At 38.4% G+C, this 25,554-nt stretch overlaps 1 protein-coding gene across 1 annotated transcript; it reads left to right on the top strand.

Moving 5' to 3' along the window:
- The first annotated feature begins 3,462 nt into the window (after positions 1 to 3,462).
- On the top strand, positions 3,463 to 25,125 carry BMAL1 (basic helix-loop-helix ARNT like 1). Its single transcript, XM_054390542.1, has 18 exons — positions 3,463 to 3,480; positions 3,792 to 3,939; positions 6,888 to 6,908; positions 7,906 to 7,944; positions 8,611 to 8,652; positions 9,409 to 9,566; positions 10,867 to 10,946; positions 11,983 to 12,075; positions 12,925 to 13,042; positions 15,110 to 15,259; positions 16,117 to 16,363; positions 18,182 to 18,288; positions 18,624 to 18,774; positions 19,374 to 19,462; positions 20,995 to 21,103; positions 22,860 to 22,953; positions 24,216 to 24,318; positions 24,594 to 25,125. The coding sequence occupies exons 2-18, from the start codon at positions 3,800 to 3,802 to the stop codon at positions 24,752 to 24,754; spliced, it is 1,902 nt and encodes a 633-aa protein (XP_054246517.1). The 5' UTR covers positions 3,463 to 3,480; positions 3,792 to 3,799; the 3' UTR covers positions 24,755 to 25,125.
- Positions 25,126 to 25,554: the final 429 nt, after the last annotated feature.

The raw sequence follows: 25,554 nt of genomic DNA, 5'->3' as shown, positions 1-25,554 counted from the left end.
CTTAAGTACCGAGGGAAAAGGAAAACACCGCTGCTTTAATTCAAAGACCTTCCTTTGATTCCCACAGATACTTAGAGAGATTCTAATGCAGGAACTGCTTGTTACAGCCATGGCCATGTGTGCTGGTATGCATCCTGAAGTTATCACAGGGACTCCTGCAGTCCTTGGGCTGCTTAGCAGAAATCCCCCACAGTTGTGTGCATCTGCCTCTGGAGTGTATGTACATCTACAAAAACACAGATAATGAAGTTAAATAACCCTGCTCTTCTCTTTCTTACTAGTTCATACAGTGACAGTTAACTTTAATACTGCTATGAAGGAAAGTAGATGATTTCCTTTTTGTAGCTGTTTTTGTTGCAGTCATTACTCATAGGGACAGTATCTTTTCAATTACTTCTTAAGGAAACCACACCACAGTTTTCCTCTGTCATTGCAAAATAGTGCTTTTAAAGTATGAGACACTTCTAATTCATAAAGTTATGCATTGTGTTTCTCTTAGAATACATATGTCTGTATGTTGGAGATAGCTGACTCTTGCCTAGGGGTAATTGAAACCAGTGGTCCTTGTGTGAAGAGGTCTTGACTACCCGGATGGGTGCTTGTCAGATGTAGTTAACCTACTTTAGCTCTGACCTTGATTTGCTCAGAGGTGTTTATGTACTCGTGATCAGCTTTGCTGCATGATTAGGTTAGTCACGTGTCATCTAATTTTTTTTTTTTTTAAGGGATGAACAGTAAGATTTGTTCTTACTATCTTATTAGCCTTGTTAACATGGGCTTGAAGTAAGATTGAATGCATGAGAAGACTCCTGAAGGAAGTGGTCCCAAGCAGGCTGCGGAGGGACACTGTCATGTGATACAGTGACATTATGTCTGTTTGATCCTCATGTGTAGGAAGTGAACTACATAGCATTCAAGTAGGTCTTTGGAGTACTTTAGCAACAGCCTGGGCATCATAAAATGAAGATTTGAACTTTGCTTATATATGGGTCACTTCTCCTTATAGAGGATTTTTTTTTAGTCGTTGAACAACTAGCAGCTGGAGGCTGAAAAGATAGTAAAATACTCCATTTTCTCAGAATTTCAAGAAAGCCTTGCAACAAAACGTCTCTCTGAACTGTTCACTATTATAGTGAGGCTTGCTGATTTTTGCTCTGATCATTGGGTTGACATTTTCTTAACTTCAAACCTCATTTCAAGAGACATCTGTGATTCTTAGCTCCTGTAATGCCAAAATGTTGCTCCTGTAATGCCAAAATGAGCATTTGGGACATGGTAGAGAAAGGGCTGACTTGAAAAGAAATTGAGAATTCTAGGTTCTGTGTAATTCTTTTATGTTGTTGTTCTTAAATGGTCAAGACACTTAAAATATCTGCTGTGAAACTATCAAATATAGACATTTGGCTGTGATTAAAAATAGCAGCACCAGATGAGTGAATGCTTGATTTCAAGATTTTTTTCTATAAAACTCCTTTGAAATTTTTGTTTTGCAGTCAACAACAAAACAATTTTTTTTTTCGTTAAAGCACACCAGTGATTATACAGTGTTCTGACAATTAAGCTAAATTGTTGACTGTTGCAATGTAGGCATTCTTAAATGGACAGGACTGTGTTAAGCTTACAAGCTGCCTTTTTCCCCCCCTTATTTTAATTCCAGTTGATCCCAACCTTCTGTCTGAGGTCATCTTAAATGGTCCATGAAACTATATTAAGCAGTAAAGTGTGAGTTCAACAAGTACACTCACATATAGAAGTGTTTAGCAACTTTTGGACTGGAAGGCCGGAGGGGGACTTTTTCACAAGCAATAGGACAAGGGGGAATCGTTTTAAGATGAGGGAGAGTAGGTTTAAACTGGAAAAAGTTCTTTAGTGTGGAATAGGTTACTCTGGGAGGTTGTGGATGCCTCCTCACTGGGGGTGTTCAAGGCCAGGTTGGATGAGGCCTTGAGCAGTCAAGTAGTTGAGAGGCTTCCCCATCCATGGCACGGAGGTTGCAGTAGATGATCTCTAAGGTCCCTTCCAGCCTAAGCTATTCTATGATTCTATGAACTGTGTTTGTTTGAGCCTGAAATTTTAGAAACTACTTGTTTCTAGTATGTGCATTAAACAGTGCTAGGGGTTTACATTAGGTTCCAAGCCTGAATCACAGGTGCCCAGTAACTGGACAGGGTTAAAAAGAGACATTGTAGTTTGATGTGACAGTACTTTAATCACTGAATTTGTAGGGCTTAGCCACAGGCCACACCAAGTTTAGCTATAACTAACATTTGCACATCAGCTGAGGTTGAAGATAGTGTTTTTGGATCTGAACCAAGCACAGAGAAGTGGGCAGTGACTGTGGTTTAACTGGTGGCTTGTAAATTAAGCTGCAGTAATCTCATAAACCACAGTAATGTAATCACATTTAGAATTGCTGGACAACACTGAGCAAGAGAGACAAAGCAGACAACTGGGAAAAGGACAATACAGGAAGAAAATAAGGCCTGATCCACAAGTAACTGTATTAGCGTGAATGAAAGCCTTCTAAAATGAACTGTGGTTACAGAGTCAAGGGAAATTTACAACTGGACTTAAATTTATACTGCTTTAGTTTTTGTCAGTGACAAAAAGTGGCTTCATAACTTCCCTCTACCAATATATCCACACATTTGCAAATACCCGGATTCCTTTTTCATTTCTGAGAAAGAGAATTTGTCAGGTAAGAAGCTCTGCTTCTAGAACAACAACGATCTTCCGTTCAAAATTTGGTGGCAGTAGAGCAACTACTTGCCTGACCTCCGATTTAAGAGCTGTGATCCTGGCTGTTATTACTGTTACAGGACCAATAATTTAGATAAACTTCTGAATTAAATTATGAATTTGCTATTCTGACAGAGCTGAAGAAAACGATGCCAGTGACTTTGGGTTTTGTGAGGTACAAACTAGAACACAGGAAGTTGGGCATGACCCTAGGAAAACCAGGCTGCCCAGAGAGGTTGTGGAGTCTCCTTCCCTGGGGACTTTCAAAACCTGCCTGGATGTGTTTCTGTGCAACCTGATCTGAGTGTACCTGCGTGAGCAGGGGTCTTGGACTAGATTATCTGCAAAGGCCAAAGAATGCTAAACAGGGCCAGAAAGGAAGTGATGCTGAAGAGATTCCTTCTGTTCCAAAGCTTTGTCCATTGGAGATGAACATCCCAATGTCTGACCCTTTTGATGATTGAAAAAGCTTCTACACTGTGTGAGAAAACTCAGATTCAGTCCTTAGAAAACACTTATTTGCAGTTGTAAAGTGTGTCTAAAATTGTTCTAAAGAAACATGTTTTAAAAAATTACTTATTTATTTTAAGCTTGCTGGTTTTCTTCCCATTTAGGTGTTTGAAAGTACACAATTGACAGAATATGAGGCATGGAAGAGTTTTAAGGTGATCAGCTGATTCTGGCTGAGCATCATCATCATCTTTTACCAGGTGGATCTAGGCTTCCAAGACAGCCTTTCAGGTAAAAAAAGCTCTTATTTCAAAGTAGATGCCATTTAGTAATGATTAAACTTTAAAAACAATTATGTTAAGTAATGTGTTTTGAGAATGGTCTTGGGGTTTGTGCAATATTCAATACACCGGTGACTGGAAAAGGGGAAACTGCCTATTATCTGGTTTATGGCAAAAAAAAAAAAAAATAGAAATAGCGTTTTAGGATTTTGGGGGGTTTTTAATTTTAGTTAAATATATACATTTCTGATTCTTTTAATGCAGTAGTTTCTGTGGTTTTGTTTTGTATTGTTTTTATGGTTTTTTTGCTCCCAACATTAGACAATCCAATGGCAGACCAAAGGATGGATATATCTTCTACAATTAGTGACTTTATGTCACCAGACCCTGCTGACTTGATCTCCAGTTCCCTTAGCACTTCAGGAATGGATTGCAATAGGAAAAGAAAGGGAAGCTCTACTGATTATCAGTAAGTTGGTTTTATCTTGATTCAACACTGCTAAAATGAGGTTGTAGCACAACAATACAGCGGGGGTGATGATAGAAATACTTAGAGCAATTTAAAAATAACACTTTCTTGGCAACCTATCATAAAGATTTAAAGAAAAAAATATGCACTAAGAGGAAACTTTATTATTTAATAATAAAAATAAAGCCTTCATCTCAGTGCAGCTAGAATTGAAGGCTATTAAGTGGGATAAGGCTGAGGAAGGAAATGTTTGGCTGCTGAAGGAGAAAAATTAATACTGATGGAATGTACAGTGTAAAGGTTGATTATATTGACCATTTACACAAGAAATAAAATGTCTAACTAGTGGGAGGGAAGATAATAAATTCATTAAAAAGCAGAAGCAAAACTGGAAATAGTTCCTTTTTCTTCACCTATTTTTTGTGTTCTTAGTCACTTCCTATCAGTGTGCTGCCAACCTTAGCCTGATGAAGCTGTTTTGATCTCCCAGTTGAATCTGAATAGCCTCTGGTTTGAGGCAGTAGATTTGTCTTTCCTTTAATCAACTGATTTAATCTTGTGTTGGTCCTTGACTGTAGGCTATTATTCTTGACAAAATAAAAAGATGATTTCTTCTGATTCAGTGGTAGAATGTGGTTTTGTTTTAAGAATGCTGCTTCTCCTCAAGGGAAGCTTGTTAACAACAGCGCTCAGAAGCACTGTCCAAGCCACAGCTTTTGTTTTGGGACAGGTATTTGAAATAGCAAGCAGTCACACCAACTCCGCTTTAGAATAGTGAAGGTCTTAGTACAGTTTGCCAAATTGTAATGTCTTCTGCTCTAGGTACACTAAGACCAACTTACTTAGTTTAAGTCACTGTACAAACCTCATATGTAGCTTTATGAAGTCTAGCTGCAGGATAACTTGTGAATGGGTCCCATCCATTATTCAAAGGCTATGGACTCCATTTTTATGTATCTTAGCACAAATGTTGTCATTTGTGGGCCTTTGGATTGTTGGCAATTCTTTTTTTCAGGGAGGGGTAAAATTTTTAATCCACACTGAAGATGATAAATAAGAATTAGGTTCCCTGCACATAGGGCTTCTTTATAGGAGAACTTGTGCACAAAACTTTAAAGTGTACTTAAAAAGCACAAAAGTGCTGCATGCAAACCTTCTCTAATATGCATTTAGTCTTCCTGAAAAGTACACGACTCCCTCTAGCTGAATTGACTACTACAAAATTCAGCCTCAATCTTACCAACTTCCTCTTCTCTAGAAAGAATTTCTCCATCTTTATTCTTCTGGGTAGGAAGCATTGCTCAAGTCCTCTTTTCCAAAAGACATTTAGCTCTTGTAAGTTATAATTCTGCCCTTTAGGTTGCATGTGCATTTCTTTTAAATATATGAAAATGCTGTTTCCTTGAATTTCGAGTTTACAACAAATGTTGCCACACCACAATTCATGTTGTTTTGCAAAGGAAATGGTGGATAGCAAATATTTCTACATTGAAACAGAACTTAAAGTAGACTTCCTCGATACCTTCTTGTACTATGTTTGTACCAGAAATATTCAGAAATGCTGCTGTGCAGCTTTAGCTGTCTGTTAACAATGTATATTTTACTCAGACATTGTCTGAGTTTCTAGTTCATTTACCAGTGAAGTCAGGGAATAAGGAAGGCAGAACCTGACTGTTCTAGTGAGGCTCTTTGTTCACCTCTCAAGCAGAAGCGTATTGATCAGCTGTCCTTTTGGCTCTCTGCACCAGCTTCTTTCTCCTGCCACTCCCCCAGGAAAATTCCTGTCCAACCTATTATTGTTACTTCAGCAAAAGCTGCATGTTCTCTGCTATGCTCTACTTTAGTCAAATGCTGGAATCTGAGACTTCATGCACAGGTCTATGAACAGTTAATTTATTTTCTTGAAACATTTGTAGCTTACTTTGTACTTCTTTTAGATTTTATTTTCTGGGTTTTTCTAAGGCTGAAATGAATTTTGTCGCAACAAGTATCCTGTAGGTAAAAGTGGCATCACAAGTGGAAAACTGATGCCTCATTTGTGTTTCTGAGTCCTGTTCTAGACCTGCATGCGGTTTCTTTGTGAGCAACAGAAGTGCTTTGAGCCATTGACTAAGACAGTAATACAACTGTGAACACTGAGAGATGAAGAAAACCAATAGCATTATTCAGACATCCTTTAAAAACCAGTCATAAAGATTACTGATGTAAAATGCAATGAATGATATATGAAAGAACACCATATTTATTTTAAAGAAGGCTAATATCCAGTGTTGAACAGGAATAACCAGTATGTTAATGGCTAATACGAGAAGATTTTCATAAGGCTTTTATAAAGAATAGCCTCTTAACATATTAAAGCTCATTGGTATTTCAGATCACTTCACAGTTTTGAAACAATGCCAATGGTTAGCTTCCATGTAGAAATTCTCTTTAATTTCCTTATGATAAAGGCTACATAAAGTTCAGAATTAGGACTTGAGTACAGATTGAAGGAAAATGTTCATCCGTCCTGCAGGGCAGAATCAAAACCTGAGAAAGTTAGGATAGTTTTTTTTTTTTTTTTAATGTGGTTTTATTTATTTCTGACCTTAGAGTCCTCTGATACTCCATTTATCTGATCATAAGGGCATCATGCATCAAACACACATCTTTCATTTTGGAAGATGAAACAGTATCTCCATGATTTTCCTAACATAATTTAGGTTGCTGTACTAGTTTTTCCACATTAAGTATAATGAACTATGCTATTTTTAATTAAAAGGCAGAATTACTCTTTCAGAAGGGAGATTAAGTTGTTTCCATGGAATATGTTTACTGCTATTCTCTTGTTTTCACTGTGCTTTTCATTTAAAATAGAACATAAATTAGCTTGAGAATTTCAACAGAAAAATTAGGACATTTTTCTTATTTTCTATATATGGTGTACTTGTATTTTTCTTTCTTTTCAGACTTGATGGCTTTCCTTTTGAGTAAGTATAAATATTTCAATAATTGGTTTCACTTGAAAAAGTTGCTGGGTGTTTTTCCTTGCCTTTTACCTCCCATTTACTTGAAATAGGCAGGTAAAAGTTAAACCAGAGCAAGCCAGGCTTAAGAATGCCCATTTAAGTGCAGTTGTACAAATTTGTGTATATCAAAACACATTCTTCCTAATTCTTTTGTCTAACAGTGCTGTAGTCTTAGGCATTCATTTTTTTTTTTACCAGATATGGCAATGAAAACTTACACTTTCCTTATTTCTGTACATATGGTTACAATACTAAACTGTAATAAGGGGAATGCTTTGTATTATTCATGCTTCTTCCTTCCTTATTTTTTTATGCAGAGACAAAATCATCCACTAACCTACATTTCAAGTTGTACCAATTCAAAATGTGCCTGGTTGGTTTCATACAGTCTCTCACTGTCCATGCATTTGGCCATCTCCAGTGGTTCATTTGTCTAGGTTACCATTTCCTACCTGAGAGTCAGCTGCCATAGGCAAACTGAAGTGCAGAACACACAGGCATCAGCACAAAGTAATTCAGGGCAGGTTGTGGATTTTACGCTAGGCACTTTAACTGCCTCTGGTTGTCCTTCTGACTGTAGTGAATGCAGGTTAGTAGCCCTGTTTCTGATGGAGGCATAGAAATATCTGCTTTAATATGTCTTTGAGGTTTTTTTTCCACTCTAGTTAACTGAAAAACATTTTTATAACAGATGATATCTTTGAACTGCAGCATGTTTTACTGTCAAACACATCAAACTGTGCCATTTTGTTAGCTCTGAAGGAGAAATAACTAATTTAAGAAAATAATATGGCAAAAACTATACAAACTCTGTACTCCTTCCAGGTTCTCACTTTTTATATTTGTATTTATGATTTAAAGATGACATGAATACTTTATTCTAATTTTATGATAGTTTGATAGATTTTGTTAATCCTTTGCTTAATCTGTGATATATTGATTTGTTCTCTTTCTGCAGGGAAGGTATGGATACAGATAAAGATGACCAACATGGAAGGTACTATTGATACAGTCACTAAAATGTTAGTTCCACAGTACTGACATAGGATCCTGGCTATAGATAACTGTTTTCAACATCACTGTGGTCATGTGTCCCAAATTTTGTCCCAGCAGAAACAGGCATAAGATTGTTGACTGAGTTAAAACAGATAAACAAAGAATGCTAATGCTTTAAGGTACAATATTATAAATAATGATCTTTCCTGAAGAAAAATATTCACATTTTTTAAAAACTGATTTTAATGAGGATCAGTAGATATGTAAAGTCATAGAACAGTTTGGGTTGGAAGGGACCTCCAAAGGTCATCTAGTCCAACCCCCCTGCAGTGAGCAGGGACATCCTCCACTAGATCAGGTTTCTCAGAGACTTGTTGAGCCAGACCTTGAGTATCTCCAGGGATGGGAACCTCAACTATTTCCCTGGGCAACCTGTTCCAGTGTTCTAGCACCCTCATAGTAAAGAACTTGTTCCTAACATCCAGTCTAAATGTACTCTTCTCTAATTTCAAACCATTGCCCCTTGTCCTATCACTCCAGGCCTTTGGAAACAGTCCCTCTGCAGCCGCCTTGTAGCCCCCTTCAGGTAGTGGAAGGCCACTAAATGCATCTAGAAGAGTTGGCTTTAGAGTTTCAATACTAACTTTGTGATATCATTTCTCAACAGATTGGAGTATACAGACCAACAAGGCAGAATAAAAAATGCAAGGTAATCTCATACTGTGCATGTGTTTCTTGTCCTGAAAATATTTTTTTCTTGCTTGATCTTCTCTTATTTTTTCCATATCTTCATTCTGTTGATGTTTTCCATGTATAATCTTCATATAGGTTTGTGAAAATACTAATTTGGTAGGGAACTTTTTGACATGGTAAAATCCTGGTTAGGAAGAGTCTAGTTCAAAGGTACCTTCAAGTGGAAAGCGATAGGATGAGTAAAAGACTTACATTGCCACTGCAAAAGGTAGTTTTAAGTACATTCATGTAGTGTAACCATTACAAATTCTTAATTGAATGTAGTTTTAAGTACATTCATGTAGTGTAACTATTACAAATTCTTAATTGAATGCTTTGTTCAAAATTTTTAATTGTGATTCCAGTGATGTTTCATTGTATGTGCCAAGAACAAAAACGGTGTACAGCAGTAGAAGTCTGTAGATAATTTTGTACTGTTCGGTAGATTGTTTCAGAGCTAAGGGTTCAGTGAGCTGTATGGCCAACATTTTACGTGTTTTCTGGTAAATTAGCATACTGCAGCCTTGCCTATTACTTAGCCCCGTTACCCAAATGGTGAACGTAAAGCATGTGAAGAATTCAGTATGGGGATGTCATTTTCACAAGAGTAAGAAGGTAACTCAGTTATCAGGAGAGGTTATTTTTGTGGGTTTTTACACTGGATTTGGGGATTTTAAACAAAAACTTGTTCTCTCACTGTTTTCTGTTTTTCCACACCACCTTACTTGTGCAGGGAGGCTCACAGTCAAATTGAGAAGAGGCGCAGAGATAAAATGAACAGCTTTATAGACGAGCTGGCATCTTTGGTCCCAACCTGCAACGCCATGTCTCGAAAGCTAGATAAACTCACTGTGCTGAGAATGGCTGTCCAGCATATGAAAACGTTACGTGGTAAGCTGACTGGGGCTGGAGGGAAGGGCAGATAGTGGGGGTGGAGAAGGATGGCAAAATGGAATTTTCCACAGACATTTTATTTTCTCTCTCTTTCTTGCCTTTTTGCTATGAAGGAATAAGTTAATACATTTAGGGAGGACTTTGATGCTGCACATTTATTTCTCTCTTAGTGATTTACGGTTGAATATCATGATCTGACTGGGAAATTTCTGGATGAGCATCTGACCTCATCACTAGGTTTATTAGAAGCAAGGCAACTGAGGCAGGTTAGGGGAGCGAGACACTCAGCAGTGCTCTTAATATAGTCAGTGTACAAAACTTGCTGGATAGAGCGGTTAGATTTTAGTGTAATATTCCTACAGGAGTTTTGAGGGTTTTTTTTCATACCTTTAGCGCTGTTTGAAAGAAGAGAAAGTACTTTGAAAATTCAATTTAGTCTTAAATCAGTTTCCGAAGCAAAATCAGCACCTAAAGGAAAACACGCAGATTTGGAAGAATTGAGATTGTTACTAATTTCTGTCCTAAAACTTCACATAAGAGTGAATCAGTGCTCGGGTACAATCAGTGATGATGGTGAAAGCTTAAGCCTTAAAGAAATACACCCCTGAGAAAAGGTAGTGATGCAGCTAACGTGAAGAAAGAATCACAGCTCTGGTTTCTAGGAGACTTGGTGTCTTCCAGTCATATTTATTATAGCAATTTTGAAAAGTTTAACTTTTTCTGTCATTTGATTAGGTTAGTGCTTCATAGCACTTCAGTGGTTACATATTTGACTCTCTTTTGTCTTCATGAAGAGAATAGAACGAGAAGAATTAGCCTCTAATAGATAGCTGTCTCATTTGTAGCTAATTTTGGGCTTTTGGCATTGTGATGCTGTTTTTTTGTCTTTGGCATGGAATGAGAGAACTAATTTGTAAGTTCATAAGTGACAATCTGTTTACATGATCTTGTCATGTTTTACTAAATTAGAAAGAGAATAAATAGTTTTAAGGTTTTTGTTGTTTAGTCTCTTTAATTCATATTTTTCACTTATAATTCTGAGAATAAACCATAAATCAAGGTTAAAAATACATCAAGGAACAATTTTATATCTCAGAAAGCATTTAATTTGCAGTACTACATAATGGAGTATTTGTGTTTTAGCAAAAAACTTCATCATTTTTTAAAGCTCATTGTAAAACAAACCCAAAAAGCAACACATGCAGTCAATAACAGTATAAGAAGGAGCCAGATGAAAATTGCTCATTGAAGTGTGTATTGTTAAATTTGTGATATGGGGATTGTTTGTTTTCTTCAGGTGCTACAAACCCATATACAGAAGCAAACTATAAGCCTGCTTTTCTATCAGATGATGAATTGAAACATCTTATTCTCAGGGTATGTTTCAAATTTTAATTAAGAGGTATGAATGGCTGTGAATATAACTCTCCCCAAGCCAAACACCAGTATTTTTCTGCTTTGTGTCTTGGCTTAAGAATATTCTGATTATGGAGGATAATGAAGAATCTGCAAGACTCCTGCATAAACTCAATGGGTTTTAATGATGACAAGTGTCTCTTAAGCAGAAAGATTCAAGAGGGCTGAGGAAACTGTTATTTTTATGGTAACCATCAGAATCTTCAGTTATTTCATGGGATGAACCAAAACTAGATTAACTGTTTTCTTGCAGACTTTCTGCCTTGGGCTACCTTGATGGGATTTTCAGTGCACAATGATATATTGAACTGCTTTTACAAGGTCACTGCTATACCATGGTTTGGGATGTTTGGCTGCTTTGTGTATACTTCTTTTATATCATGGAGAGTAGCTATAATTTGTCAATAGTTAAGCTCTTCCACTAGCTTGCATAATTTGTGAAACACTGTAGTGTCCATGTACAGCATATGCAGAATTTAATTTCTGCAGCATTGTGACTCTAAAGCTATAAAATTAGAGCCTAAATTCTGCATGTTTGAATGTGATTGAAAAAGCATGTTATTGAAATGGGGATCACTTTTGGACAGGCACACAAATAAATATCCAGGTTATGTTTGGTTTCTGAAAGGGGAACTATGGAATAAATATAGTTAAAATAATATTTTACTTTGAAGGCATTATTAAACATTGTAATATAGAACAAGATTATTAAACATTGAAATATAGAACAAGACGTGGATTCTTTCTTCCCCTAAAAGTGATTTTACATTCTGGGCATGATGCCCAGGATGATGCCAAAAGTGTTTGCAGATGCAAAACATTTCCTGTATTGTAACTTTGTATCTTCCCTGTTGGCTCGGCCCTCTCTAAATGTTAAGACGGCTCTCCTAGTGCAGGAATTCTGCTGTACACAAAGTGTTTTTAAAGGTTATAAGGATGCAATGAGGATGTGCAACTTAGTAATTTACTTTTCCTTTTTTCTTCTCCCCCTAATTAGGCAGCAGATGGATTTCTTTTTGTTGTAGGCTGTGACAGAGGGAAGATACTGTTTGTTTCAGAATCTGTCTTCAAGATCCTCAATTATAGTCAGGTATTCTTTTCCATTTTAAGTAATGTTAGGCCTTAAAGATTTGAAATTTTTTTTAATGAGTTTATGTGGAGGGGTATTTATCTGAACAGTCTGTCTTGATTTGTTGCAAAGAAAGAGCTTTTCTCTGCCATGTCATCAGAGAAGATTGTTTCTGATTTCTGCATTCAAACTAAGGAACTGAAAAGGAGCTGAACTTACCTCAGTTGATGCATTCTGGTCAGGGAGTTGCCCTCAGGCTTGTTAGCTAATTGGTAGTGTAAGCAAATACTGAAAAATCAGTGTGAGGTTCTTCCAGTAGCTTCATGTGAATTTTTCAACTAGTTTTCTTTCTGTCCGTTCTGGTTTTGCTAGCATACCTACTGATGGAAACTGGGAAGCAGTTATACCCAAGCCAGGTTTTTAATATATACTTAATGTGAGGATTAACTTACACCATGTTCTTCACTCTCTCATCTGCCCTTCTTACCAAATTTAAAGCCTGTTTTTGCTTCAGAAGTTTTTCTCAGCCAGTCTTTAGTTAGGTATATACTAAATATCTACTCATCATGAAAATTATGAAAGAGAACATTGGCAGTTAATTTTTTTTCCTTCAAATATAGCATATGAAATGAGACTGAAGAGAAAGCAGAATACTTGTAGGTGGTGGAGTTATGCAAAACTCTTACTAAAAATAATGAAGTACTACATAATGTAGTCAGAACTTAAATATCCAAACTTCCTGGATCCCAGAAGTTTGATGTTTCTTGGTTAGACCTATAGGTAAAAGATTTGTGTAAAATGGGATGCTACAACTGGGAAAATACGCTGAACAATTATTTTCATTTTCAACTGAATATTCAATCTCTACAGAATGATTTGATTGGTCAAAGTTTATTTGATTATCTTCATCCTAAAGACATCGCAAAAGTGAAGGAGCAGCTCTCTTCTTCTGACACCGCACCGCGAGAGAGGCTTATAGATGCCAAAAGTAAGTGTCACCACCTTTGGAACAACAGTCATGTAGCTGATTCACTGCTGCTGAGTACCTGCCTAATGTCAAAAGTGTCTGTGGAGGGTGTGGATAGGATTGTGTGTAATGCCGAGGAAGTTTTAGCTTTTAAGAGAGAAACAAGCAAAAAAATCAAAACCACCCTCCCCTACTCCCAGATTAAAAAAAAAAATTAAGAAGTATGAAACCAGTGCCTTAATGTAGAAGCTGACAGGTTGGGCATGCACTCAGTATAGGTGCATTAATTTAACTCACTTCACTTGTGAAGCATCCTCTTTTCCAGCCATTGAGGTTTAATTTTTTTACTGTTAGACCATAAGAAGCATTTGCTCTATTGTGTCATTAGCAATGCTCAGAATAAACTCAGTATTATTTTGGTAATTCTTAGCTGTCTGTCAGGACAGAGAAACCTTTTATTTATTCATTTATTATTTATTGCCACTTCCATCCATGACCTAACCTTTCTCTTACAAGGTTTTTAACCTGGTCCTTGGAATAATTTCCTACTATATCTTTTAGGTCTATTCTACTCTGGTATTTTGAAGTAGTTCTGTACCTCTACTGCTTTTGAAATGAGTGGGTGTTTAATTCACTCTCATAACAGGAGGCTGCATTGCTAAAGTAGAAGGTGGTATCTTAAAACTGCAGATTTCCAGGTCATTTAAGTCTCATCCTTGTCAGGAGCAGAAATCTCTAGGATCTCATCTCAAAGAAGCCACCAGCTCAACTTCAGAAACTGAGGCTGAGAGGGCAGTGAGCCTAGAGGCTCCAGCTGGATCAGCTGAAGTTTTTGTGGCTCCTGGTTTTGGCTGGTTGTTCAGTATGTGTATCCAGTGCTAGCTTTTTTTTTTTTTTTTTTTTTTTTTAATGCCTATGACAAAGTTAGGGCAAAAATAAATACTATGAATTACAGTCTTCCCATCTGCTATGATAGACTGATTGGTAGAATTTCAAGAGCTCATATTCTTAAAGAGGACTAGTATGTATGTATTTTTATGTTGGCACAAGTGACTCAGGCACAGCTTGTTCTCTTGCCACTGAACAGTGCTTTAGAGTGATTGTGGTGCAGGACAGTCTGACCTCCTTGAGGTGACCTCACTTAATTCTGATTTTCCAGGAGGCACATTTTACACTAAACACTGGAATTGTTCCTTTCCCCCTTGAGTTAAAAGCCTACAGGGCCCTAGAAGCTTCTGTACCTGTTGATAGCTGTTCGTTTATACATATCCCTGTGCAGAACTGGTTGAAGCAGATAGCAAGCTGTGGAAAAATTATGTGATTTAAATCCTCCATCAGCTCTTAGAGTACTGTTCCCAGAAGCTCCAGCTGCATCACTGGCATTGCTGATACCTGTGCTCCCGATGCATGTCAGGCATCTTCCCAGAGCTCTGTTTGTACCAGCACTCTGCTGTTGGCTCCCAGAGTTGAAGTGTGTTTTTGTTTCTCTGGTCACTTTCCACAGAAATGAATCTAAGAATCACCTGTGAAAACATGATGAAGTCAAGATTGTCATTAGGGCACATCTTTCAGTGAGGCTAGAGAGACATAATGGGAGGCCTTGAGGACTTGCAGTCCCTGGGTAGTTCCTGCTACCATTTTTTTTCTGCTTCCACTCTGAAGGGTCATGGACCTTTTGAGTAACTATGTATGAAGTAAGGCTCTGGTTTTGGGTAAATAATCTCTCTTATGTTTAATCAGTTGATTAGTGTGCAAAGAAATCATGATGTTTATTACCCAACTTGTGTGGATTTTTACAATCATTTGCTAATCCTTGCATTTAAAGCCCTCTGTTTTCAAGCTCGTGTCAAGGCTTTTGTGCTAGGAAGTGTAATCAGGAATTACACTGTTGATGTTATCAGTTGAGTTCTGCACATACTTACATGAAAGCCTGCAAAACAGGACTTCTGCTTCTGAAGAAGGATATAGAAGTACTTTGGTGCAATTGCTAGTGAAGTTGAAACTCTGTAGAGTTGGGTCATGGATGTAACCCTTTTTATGGTTAAATTTAGCTGACCTAGGTGGCTTCTTCACTTCTGTTTGCTACAGCTGGACTCCCAGTTAAAACTGATATAACACCTGGGCCATCACGACTGTGTTCTGGAGCAAGGCGGTCCTTCTTTTGTAGGATGAAGTGCAATAGACCTTCAGTGAAAGTAGAAGACAAGGACTTTCCTTCAACCTGTTCAAAGAAGAAAGGTAACAATTATGCATTTTTATTATTGAATGTAATGGCTGTCAGGCTTTTTTATTTTTTAATAGAATTGTTCATTTGTGGTGTTTAAATTTTTTACACTTAGTGAACATTGTCAGTATTTCGTAAGATACTGAACTGTGTCTAGGTCTGTCACTTCTTCATATCCTTTCCCACCCCCAGCTATTACACACTGCAGTAGCCTCTAAAGAGAAATTCTCCTCTCTGCTTTCTTGGAATTTTTGCAGGCAGTTTGTGGTTATTGCAATTTCTTAAGACACTGATCATACCACCTTCAGTCATGATCTTCTAGCCAATGTCTCAAAAAAAGGGAGCTGTTACCCCTTCTGCTTCTCCTTCACATTTGACAAGTGATACTTGGATGGATATCCAGCTTTAAAAAATGAGTGTATTCTGAATTCATCTGTGGTTTTGATACATCCTGCATACTGGAAATAGAGCATTTCTACACTAAAAGTTGTAACATTGGTCATAACATTATCAAAGTTAGTTATATCTTTTTCACCTCAGCAGCCTCAAGTTAAGTTGAAAAAGGTGGTGTCTTTATTAATGTACTAATTTCTTCAAACAATCCTTTAGATTATTTTTCTGCTTAAACTTTATCAAAAGTGACCTGGGTCTGAACTACAAGGTGTTTCAGTATAAACGGTGGTTTTGCAGAGGAAATAGTTTATTTTATTATTTCAGATTAGCTGCTTTGAAGCAGGAGTGCTGAAAAATCCCTTAGTGAACAGTATCCCAAATTTCCTGAACAGGAGGAGATGCGTTGTTAGCAGAACTTAGATGAAGTTCTTCAAAGCAATATGCATGACCTAACTGCATATTTTTTTTTTTTTTACAGCAGACCGCAAAAGCTTTTGCACTATTCATAGTACAGGATATTTAAAAAGCTGGCCACCAACAAAAATGGGACTTGATGAAGATAACGAGCCTGATAACGAGGGTTGTAATTTAAGCTGTCTTGTTGCAATTGGGCGGCTGCATCCTCATGTAGTACCACAGCCAGTCAATGGTGAGATCAGGGTGAAACCTACAGAATATGTTTCTCGACATGCAATAGATGGGAAATTTGTTTTTGTAGATCAGAGGTAAGAATACATCTAATAACTTCCACAATAAGTCACTGTCCAACACTGCTTTACTGGTAGCTTTGTTTAAAGCACTATAGATACTACTAAAAAAAAGAAATGACTCTTCAACTGGATTTTGAGTTGAGCTCAAAGGTATTACTGTGTATTTATTCAGTGTTACTGATGAAATAAATAAAAAAAAAAAACAAAACCATCCAACCAAAAAGCCCCACAAACAACAAAAGAAGCCAAAACCCTCCCAAAATATGGCTTACTCGATGTCACTTGACATCTGCTGTGACTTGGTGCATCTTCTTTCCAGAAAGCCTGGTTTATCCTGCAGTGAAAGAAGGTTTGACAAGTTGCTTCTGATGCTCATATTGGTTATTACCCATATAGGGTAACATACTGTTTGTTGCTTCACCAAGAAGGCTTAGAATTATTTTCCCAGGTGGTGGCTGTGCACCTTCAGGAGCACTAATGTACTGTCCCTCCCCAAATACCCTCAAAAGTCTGTCTTACGTTGTCTTCTGGGGGCTGGAGATAGGTTTACACGTCCTTAATGTACAAGGTGACAGCAATTTTTTTCTGCCTCTCTCCTTAACCCTGTTGGTATTCAGGGTTACAGGTTCTAAATCATTAACAACTCAAGAAGTCATTCTTGTCATCTTGTTTTAACATGCAGTGTTCATCATTCTGGCCCACTATAGCTTCTTCCTTATCAGGTCATTCTTGTCATCTTGTCTTAGGTTATATACCTCATTGCCACTTACCTGCAGCGTTGCTTTGCCTTTTACTCTTGAACTTAGTTTAAAGCTTGAGTTCACAAATGGATGCACAAAGTCTTTTTTTACTAGGTTCTTGAAATGTCCTCTATCCTTACCAATAACTCCTTGAACACTACCAGAGAATCAGATAAAGGATCCATGTCTTTCCCATGTTGCAGATTGCAGGTCCATTTCATTCTAAAGGTTACTGATGAGGAAGAAAATGAGTTGACTTTGTGGCTGGTTCTGATGAAACAAAAAGTTGGTTTATTTGCTTCATGCTCCTATTTGATTTAACCAGTAGGTCCCTTAGTGCTTATTCAGAAAACTTCTATTTGTTGACTCTTCTCTTTTATGGGTGCCCATTTGGTGGGCCATTTTTTTTGTCCCACTCTTAAGACTTGTGACTTGAGGGGAGAAAATGCTCCTGAAACATTTGTTAGGCTACATCTTGACCTGTACAGCAACAGCAGTGTGGATGCAGAGGGATTCAGATTGGATGTTAGGAAGAAATTCTTCACCATGAGGGTGGTGAGATACTGGAACAGGTTGCCCAGGGAAGTGGTAGAAGCCTCATCCCTGGAGGTTTTAAGGCCAGGCTGGATGTGGCTCTGAGCAACCTGATCTAGTGTGAGGTGTCCCTGCCCATGGCAGGGGGTTTGGATCCTTGAGGTCCCTTCCAACCCTAACAATTCTATGATTCCATGATTCTTCAGACCTTTGTCTATTTTTCAATGGCATTTTATGCAGAAAGGTCTGTACTATGTTGTAGCTGCTCCAAGGCAGCTCTGTCAGGTTTAAATTCTCAAATCACAGCATGCCTCCAGAGCTATGTAGAATCTTAACAGCCTCTGTAGTGGTGATAGGTCAAATATAAAACCTGAGGTGGTTTTTACCTGTTTAATTACCTGCGAACTAAAAAGAGTATTCTTAATGAATGTTTTTACCATCTAAGCTGAAAATACCTTTCTGCATTACTTGAGTTTTGGTAATCTGACGCTAATACTTCAACTTGAAAAGAATTTTTATTCTCATCTTTTTTTATTCCCCTCTCCCTCCTTTCCCCAAGGGCAACAGCTATTCTGGCATACTTACCCCAGGAACTTCTAGGTACTTCATGTTACGAATATTTTCATCAAGATGATATCGGACATCTTGCAGAATGCCATAGACAAGGTACAGTTATTAATAATTCAGTAAAGAGCTTTTGTAAAAACATTGGGGGAAATAGTGTATTAAGAAAACCAAAGAAACTTGAAACAATTGGTCTGTTTGCAGGTAATTTAGTTGAGAATATTGTACTGCATGTGCCAAGCAATACCATTATCTTAGACTTCCATGGGGGTTTGGTGAACATTTGAGGTTCAGTTTGGGTGAGGGGGTTGACTGCAGAAGTAGCATTCTTCTTCAAGGGTGAAGGGAGGAATGAACTGTTTTCCAGTGAGGGCTCTGCTTATGTAGCTGCAGTATCTGTTTGACATAAGGTTTACTCACTTTCTGCCTGTCTTCAGTTTTGCAGACAAGAGAAAAAATTACAACTAACTGCTACAAGTTTAAAATAAAAGATGGCTCTTTTATTACGTTGAGGAGTCGCTGGTTCAGTTTCATGAACCCTTGGACCAAAGAAGTAGAATACATTGTCTCAACAAATACCATCGTTTCGTAAGTATTTCCCTCTTAGCAGATGCACATCAGTGCTGGCTGCTTTGCCCTCTTTTCAGATGTGATTTGACCTGAATAGGTGCACATCTTCTGTATGACAACAGGCATCTTCTCCAGATAGCCCCCAGAACTGCATACCTGGGGAGAGGGGAATTAGCTTAGTAATTGCAGTGGTTTAGTATCTGTTTATTAAAGCCTGCAACAACATAAATACTTTATTTCTTTGAGAAAACCTGGGGTGTCAGTCGTTGTAGGCACATATGGGAGACACATTTTTTCCTTTCGTAGGGTCTTCCCCTCCCCTTTTTTCTTTTTCCTTGAGGGTTCTGTAGAGGTGCAGTGACTTCCTAGCAGAGTAACTGTTGTAGAGGAATTTTCTTGAGAGAAGCTTTTTGGGTTCTACACTGCACACTGAGTTGTAACATGGTGGTTTATTTCTGTTGTTTATCTAGCCTTGATGTCAGTCACAGTGCTTTCACAAAGGTGATGGTGACTCACAAACTACTTAAACTCTGAAGCATTCTGTACCGACACACTGGCAGAGCCACTGTTCTGCAGGGTTTTCTATCACTGATTTTTCTCGTTCTTGAAATCCACAGCACCAACGTACTTGATAGTGGAGACGCAGCCTTTCCCCAGCTTGCAGCTTCGCCACACAGCATGGACAGTGTGCTTCAGGCTGGAGAAGGTAACCACTGTGCTGTGAGGAAATTTTTGGCTATCGTGCCTTGTTATCAGCTAATCTTGCATGCACAAATGTGCTGCACTTTTGCATTGAGAATTTGTTAATATTCTGAAGAAAAAATAGGAGCAAAAAAGCAGTTCTTGTCCTGTTGAACTTAAATACAACAAACTTTGCCAGGCTGGTCAAAGAGAAGTGAGTGTGGCAGTTTAAAAAAAAAAAGTGTAAGCAGGACTGGAGGGAGTGACATAGAAATGTTTGACTTTGCTATTTGTACATTATCTAGGAGTGACTTCAAGCTGTACATAGGGTGAACAGGTCCTAAATACAGTTTGGCCACTTCATTTAATAATGAAGAGTGGAAGTGGTAGGATAGAAGAAAGCTGTGACAGCACACAGGTGAAAGACAGTGAAAGATGGTGCTAGCACTGAAATTCTTTCCAAAGAACTGGGAATCTCAGCTTTTAGAGACCCTTTTTACTGGGTACTACTTTTACCAGCTCTGCCTTTGTAGCTGTAGTGCAAGTATATCAGTTCTGTTGTGAAAAGGGAGGTTTAGTAAGTGAAATCATGAAAGAGGAAGGGTAGCAAAGCACTGGACAGCTGGCAGGGGTAGGAAGAGAAGCTGCCATGTAGGAACCACGGTTAGCAATTGAGGTAAGGGCAGTAAGGTGGTGATATCTGGGCCTTCTAAGAATGGAAAAAAAAAAACAGAACAAACTTGCTGCTACACAGCCTTTGAAAAGAAACCAGATGTATAATGTCACCACACTGATAGTTCTTGGCCCCAGAAAAGAAAGTTAATTGATTGAAGTTTCATTTCAAGTGATTGTGCCTGTGCTAAGGCTTTGATGACCTTTAAGTGAACCTTCTCATCTCCTGACGGGTCAGTGCCACAGATACTGAGAGTTGCTATTGTTAAGTATGAATTTCTAAAAGGTAGCAGTTATCCATTATGGGTAAGCAAGGCTAAGGGCTGTCTGGCCTTTTCACGGTTATCTCTGTCTTTGCTGTGCTGTGGAATACGTCAAGCTCCTTCCTGATTATATCTCAATTGTTGTGCAAGTGTCAAATCACATTAAAGTAACAGTGAGCTAACTGTTCAGACCTCACTTTTTCCTCCATTTTATATACTTGCAGTTACCTACAGAAGGGGTTGTGTTCATCAGGTAGTAGGGCTTACTTAGCCCATCCTGAATGGAATGCATGCTGCTAAGTTCTTCACACAAAGCAAAGAACAAACATGGTCGTAGGTGCACCTGTTCAGGCACAGAACAAAGCAGGTCTGACAAGCTATTTTGTATCAGCTCTGGATAAGAGGTACTATCAGATGCTTGAAACAGCCACGTTTTGATAAGCATCAGGTATCTTGTGTGCCTGCTGCTGCAGAGATGTCTAAGGGACATAGCATAGCTCAGTGCAAGTCAGATCTTTCTATACGTTTGAAGATACTCACCAGTTAGTGGAATTGTGAATAAACACAGTTCAGAATGTCCTTTTTGGAAACGGTTTGCAAACTTCTGCCTGACTCATTTCAGGTGGCCCAAAAAGGACCCATCCTACTGTGCCTGGAATTCCAGGTGGAACAAGAGCTGGAGCAGGTAAAATAGGGAGGATGATTGCTGAAGAAATCATGGAGATTCACAGGTGAGAGAAAACTAGATGAAGTTAGAAGAAATTCAATATTATTCTTTAAGAATAAATTAAGGGAGTCTTTTTTTCAGGCTGAATACAAGAATGACAGAATTGTATTTCTGAAGTAGACAGTAACAGATAGCTATTTGGAATACCTAAAGCAGCCAAAGCCCATAGGGAAAGAATGAAGAAGTTATAGCCTTACAGCTTCTTCATGTAAAAGACCAACATGGGAACTTTTTTTATAATGGTGATAATTCTTCGTTTACCAGAAACAATAGTTTTATTTCTAGTTAGCTCTTCTTTTAATTTCCTTTGCAGGCTATTCTTTTTCTAGTGACTTAAGGGTGGAAGTGGCACAACCTCCAAATGCCCCAAGTATTGACTACATGGCAATGTTTGTTTTCATGGGATCCGTTTTGCTAAGATGCTTTTAGAGTTGTTAGGTATCTAAGCTCAGTTTGTGCAGTTCTCCCACAGCTCTGTGAGCAAGGAGGCAATGATTAAGCTGACTTTTACTCCCCAGGGTCAGTCTGTCTAACAGTCAACATGTAGGTCCCTGGTTTAAACAAGGGGTCTTGGAGCACCCTTCAGGAAAGGGAGGCAGCAAATACATAGCTGTTCCTCAGAACAGCCATCTCACCCCTCACTTGTGAGCAGCTACTTTAAGTGGGTATCAATTTCTACTAGCTAACAATCCTCATGCTTCATCCATTTCCTCTTGACAACTGTTCTTCCTATAAAAGTGGTCTCCTCCAGCAGATGTTTAGTGGCAGTAACTGAACCATACTCTTCAGGCAAACATTCAGTCCATTCACCATGGTTTTGTTTCTGCTGCAGGCCAGAGACTACTTACTGCATTGCTTAAGTGAACAGCAGACTTATCCCATAAGGCTTCTTTCCTGTCTATAAGATTAGGAATAATGAGAAAAAAAAAAAAAAGCTGCAGCAGGGCTGATAATTTTCAGTACTTTGGAAAACTTAACTATCGCTTTTAGTAGCTGTAAAAGACTTAATTAGCCTGTGAATGTAGTGGGATAGCTTACCACCCAAGTTTCAATTTCATTTCAAGACCCTGGGTTAGTTCCAGTCATTTTTTCAGCAGCTGTTACTATTTTCCAAAGCTGCCTTCTGTTCATCTTTCCCAGGGGATATCTGCCAAGGCAAAGATTCCCATTTTCATTGCTTTTCTCTCTAACTACTCTTCCTCCCTTCAGTGTGGAGATTTGTTTGATTTACATTATTCATTAATAAAAAAATGTTTGATCAAAGCTACAGAAAATTGAAGAGAAAAACGTTGCTTTAGGACAGTTAGAAAAAGAAATCTGACTGTCAACTCTGCAGTGTCCTTCTGTAGCAGCAGGTCACTTAAGGAGCCTAGGTTACTGTGACAGGCAGCTCAAATTCTTTACTGTTCTAAAGTGAAGTAAAATACAACAAGAACCAAAAAAAGACTTTCCTCAGCACCCAGGACCTTCTTCTCTGACTCTTTCTGAAGACTGTACAAGAACAAATAAAGGAGTGGGGGAGGTAAAGTTTGCAGACAGAGCAAGCTGGACAATCTATACACAACTGTTCTCTAGCTGCAAATAGAACCATTGCTACTGCTGAGCTGAGTACCAGTCAAAAAGTGAGGAAATTGCAAAGTTCATTATTTTAACACCTTTACGCCACCTGATACTAAAGTCAGCATTTGAAACTCTAAGCCTCTGGCAGTCAGGTCTCAAAATTCCTAATAAAGGCATTCCCTGTTTTACCCCCGTTTTAGGATAAGAGGATCATCACCTTCCAGCTGTGGTTCAAGTCCACTGAACATTACCAGCACACCACCACCTGACACATCCTCCCCAGGAGGCAAGAAGGTAAGAACAAGCTTTATGAATAGTCTTGTAGCAGCAGTGCCAGGCAACATATCAACATGATGAAAGCAACGAATGAGCAACACTTCTACTGGCTGCTTGGCTGAAAAAGTTACCAGCAAGTCCAACTATCCTGGTGGCTGGAATCCTTTACAGTAGTCCCTAAAGTAAAGAGACACTGGCAGCTTTTGAAATCCACCTACTCTTTAAATTTTTCACTTTAATAGAGCTGTGAGAAACAGCTCTCCTCCTGTCTCTTGATCCTCCAGATAATCTTGACCACCACATCCTGGTAAATACTGGAAGTGCTATTGTTGGAGCACCAACTGCTCAAATGAATCCCCTCAGTTTTAACTGTACTGCTGTAGCACAGAATATGACAATTAGATGCTTTACTGTGCACTGACAGTTTATTTTTAAATCAATACCATCTTCTGTCATTGCTTGAGCAGCACTCACATACCATTACCAATACTTAACCATCTGAACACTGGTAGTGGCTGCACTTAAAGTCATCCAGAAAATTGCTACTTATGGTAGTTACAGGCAAGGCAAGAGCACTTAACCCCAGCCCTTATTCTGTGCATTTGAACACTGCCTCAGACTTATCATTTCTAGGTTTTTCCCTATCAGAATTGCTTGTAGTGGAACCCATAGCTGACAGTAAATATTTGTGTGTTTCTGTCTCTCTGGTTTTGAAATAGAACTTCAAGTTGGAACAAACAGAATTTTAATTCTAGGAGTCTTCTTGCTCCTTCTCCTTACAATAATTCAACATCTACTTCTAGCAGGGGCTGCTATAAAAGAAGCACTGATGCTGCCCTCAGAGGCCACTCAAGTACTTACCTTCCAGAGTACCTCTGCATCTGAACAGTTCAAAATGTTGGTTCAATGGTTCAAGCTCAGCTATTCCCTTGCTATGTAAGAATCCTGGAGAAGGTTCTTCTGTTTCTAGTGAGCTCTGGTGTACACAGCTCTCCTGTACTGTACCAAAAATGGTTAAGATTTACAATCCAGGAGCCATGCTCAGCTCATGCAGTCTGTCTTTACCTGGCAGGATGATACTCCTAAAATTCTCACTCTCCATCTGACATCTGCTTGATGGGCATAATGCAGAGGAAGTAGCTCCTACTTTACAGCTAGTCTGATGAGGTAGCTGTCAGGTGTTGCCTTTTTTTTCCCTGGAAGCTCATCTTCCCTATATTAAAAATCCCAGTATGGGACAATTTCCTGATAGTTTATGGCTTATGTTTTTTTCTTTCAAGATCCTGAATGGTGGTACTCCAGACATTTCTTCAGCTGGGTTACTGTCTGGGCAAATCCAAGATAACTCTGGTTACCCATATTCTGACAACTCCTCTATTCTTGGTAAGTGAAGTCACTAACATGCTCAATACCAACTGAACAGATAACTAACAAGAGGGTTGGTTTTAGCAGTAACTTGCTTTCAGCCCCCAAACCTCCCACTCTGCCTAAAAAGAGTAGCCTGACAATCTATTTTACTAGCTTACTTAATATTGTATTAGGGTTTTTTTGATAGTGTTTGGAAGCCTCTAGTCTCTTGCTGAATTGGTGTGAATCAGCAAGTAAAGTGAATAAAACAAAAGTGAGCTTCTGCTAACTGACTGTGTATACACTTACAGGGGAGAACTCTCACATAGGCATTGATATGATTGATAACGATCAAGGATCAAGCAGTCCCAGCAATGATGAAGCAGCCATGGCAGTAATAATGAGCCTTCTTGAAGCAGATGCAGGTCTTGGTGGCCCTGTGGACTTCAGTGATTTGCCATGGCCCTTGTAAATGATGCAGCTGGCTTCAACATCCAAATATCAAAGTGCATTTACTGGTGGAGTTCTACAGTCTGTGAAACCTGTTGGACTGAGAAGCTTTTATGTATGAATTTCATAAAAGCTGTATCAGAATGCAACTCATCCTACCATGTGTAACTTCAGACAAAGTGGAATAACCTGCTACAGTGTTCTGTGTTGATTTGGTTAGCTGTGTATAGCTTGCAATACTTGTATATTTTGGATTCTGTTGTTTGAGATTTTTTTTTTAAATCACTGTGCAACTCACTGGCATCAGTGGTAGCTTTTATATGCAAATGACCATTTCAGATGTATGGTGTGTTTTTACACTGCAAAACAGTCCCCATGTGGATATTTCTTATACTAATTGTACCATAAAGCTGTTTATTCTTTCTTGTAAGAATCCTTTACTATAAATATTGTTAAAGTGTAATGTATTAGACAGTTAAATATTTTTAAAATAAATGTTTCCCTTGTTCTAAGATGGAGCATTTACTTTGATAAATAAATTTGATAAAACCCTGCCCAAGGTGCATGCTAGAAGCAGTTGCTACCTTTTTTTTTTAGCCTTAGAAGAAAAGGGAGGAAAAAACAAAGCCTTACACACACAAGATTGTCACTACAATACATTTCTGAAGAAGCTATTATTACTTACCAAGAAAAACAAAGAGAAAGCTGGTACTGTCAGGCTATCTTAGCCTACCTCACTGTTAAGAAATACTTGTTTTTCACTTAGTATTAACCATCCTTCCCTGAGGAAAAAAAAAGCAAGTACTTTCAAAAATCATCTCT

This window comes from Indicator indicator, chromosome 21, assembly GCF_027791375.1.
Source record: "Indicator indicator isolate 239-I01 chromosome 21, UM_Iind_1.1, whole genome shotgun sequence".
Lineage (NCBI taxonomy): Eukaryota > Metazoa > Chordata > Aves > Piciformes > Indicatoridae > Indicator > Indicator indicator.
This window is presented reverse-complemented; position numbering and strand designations above follow the sequence as displayed.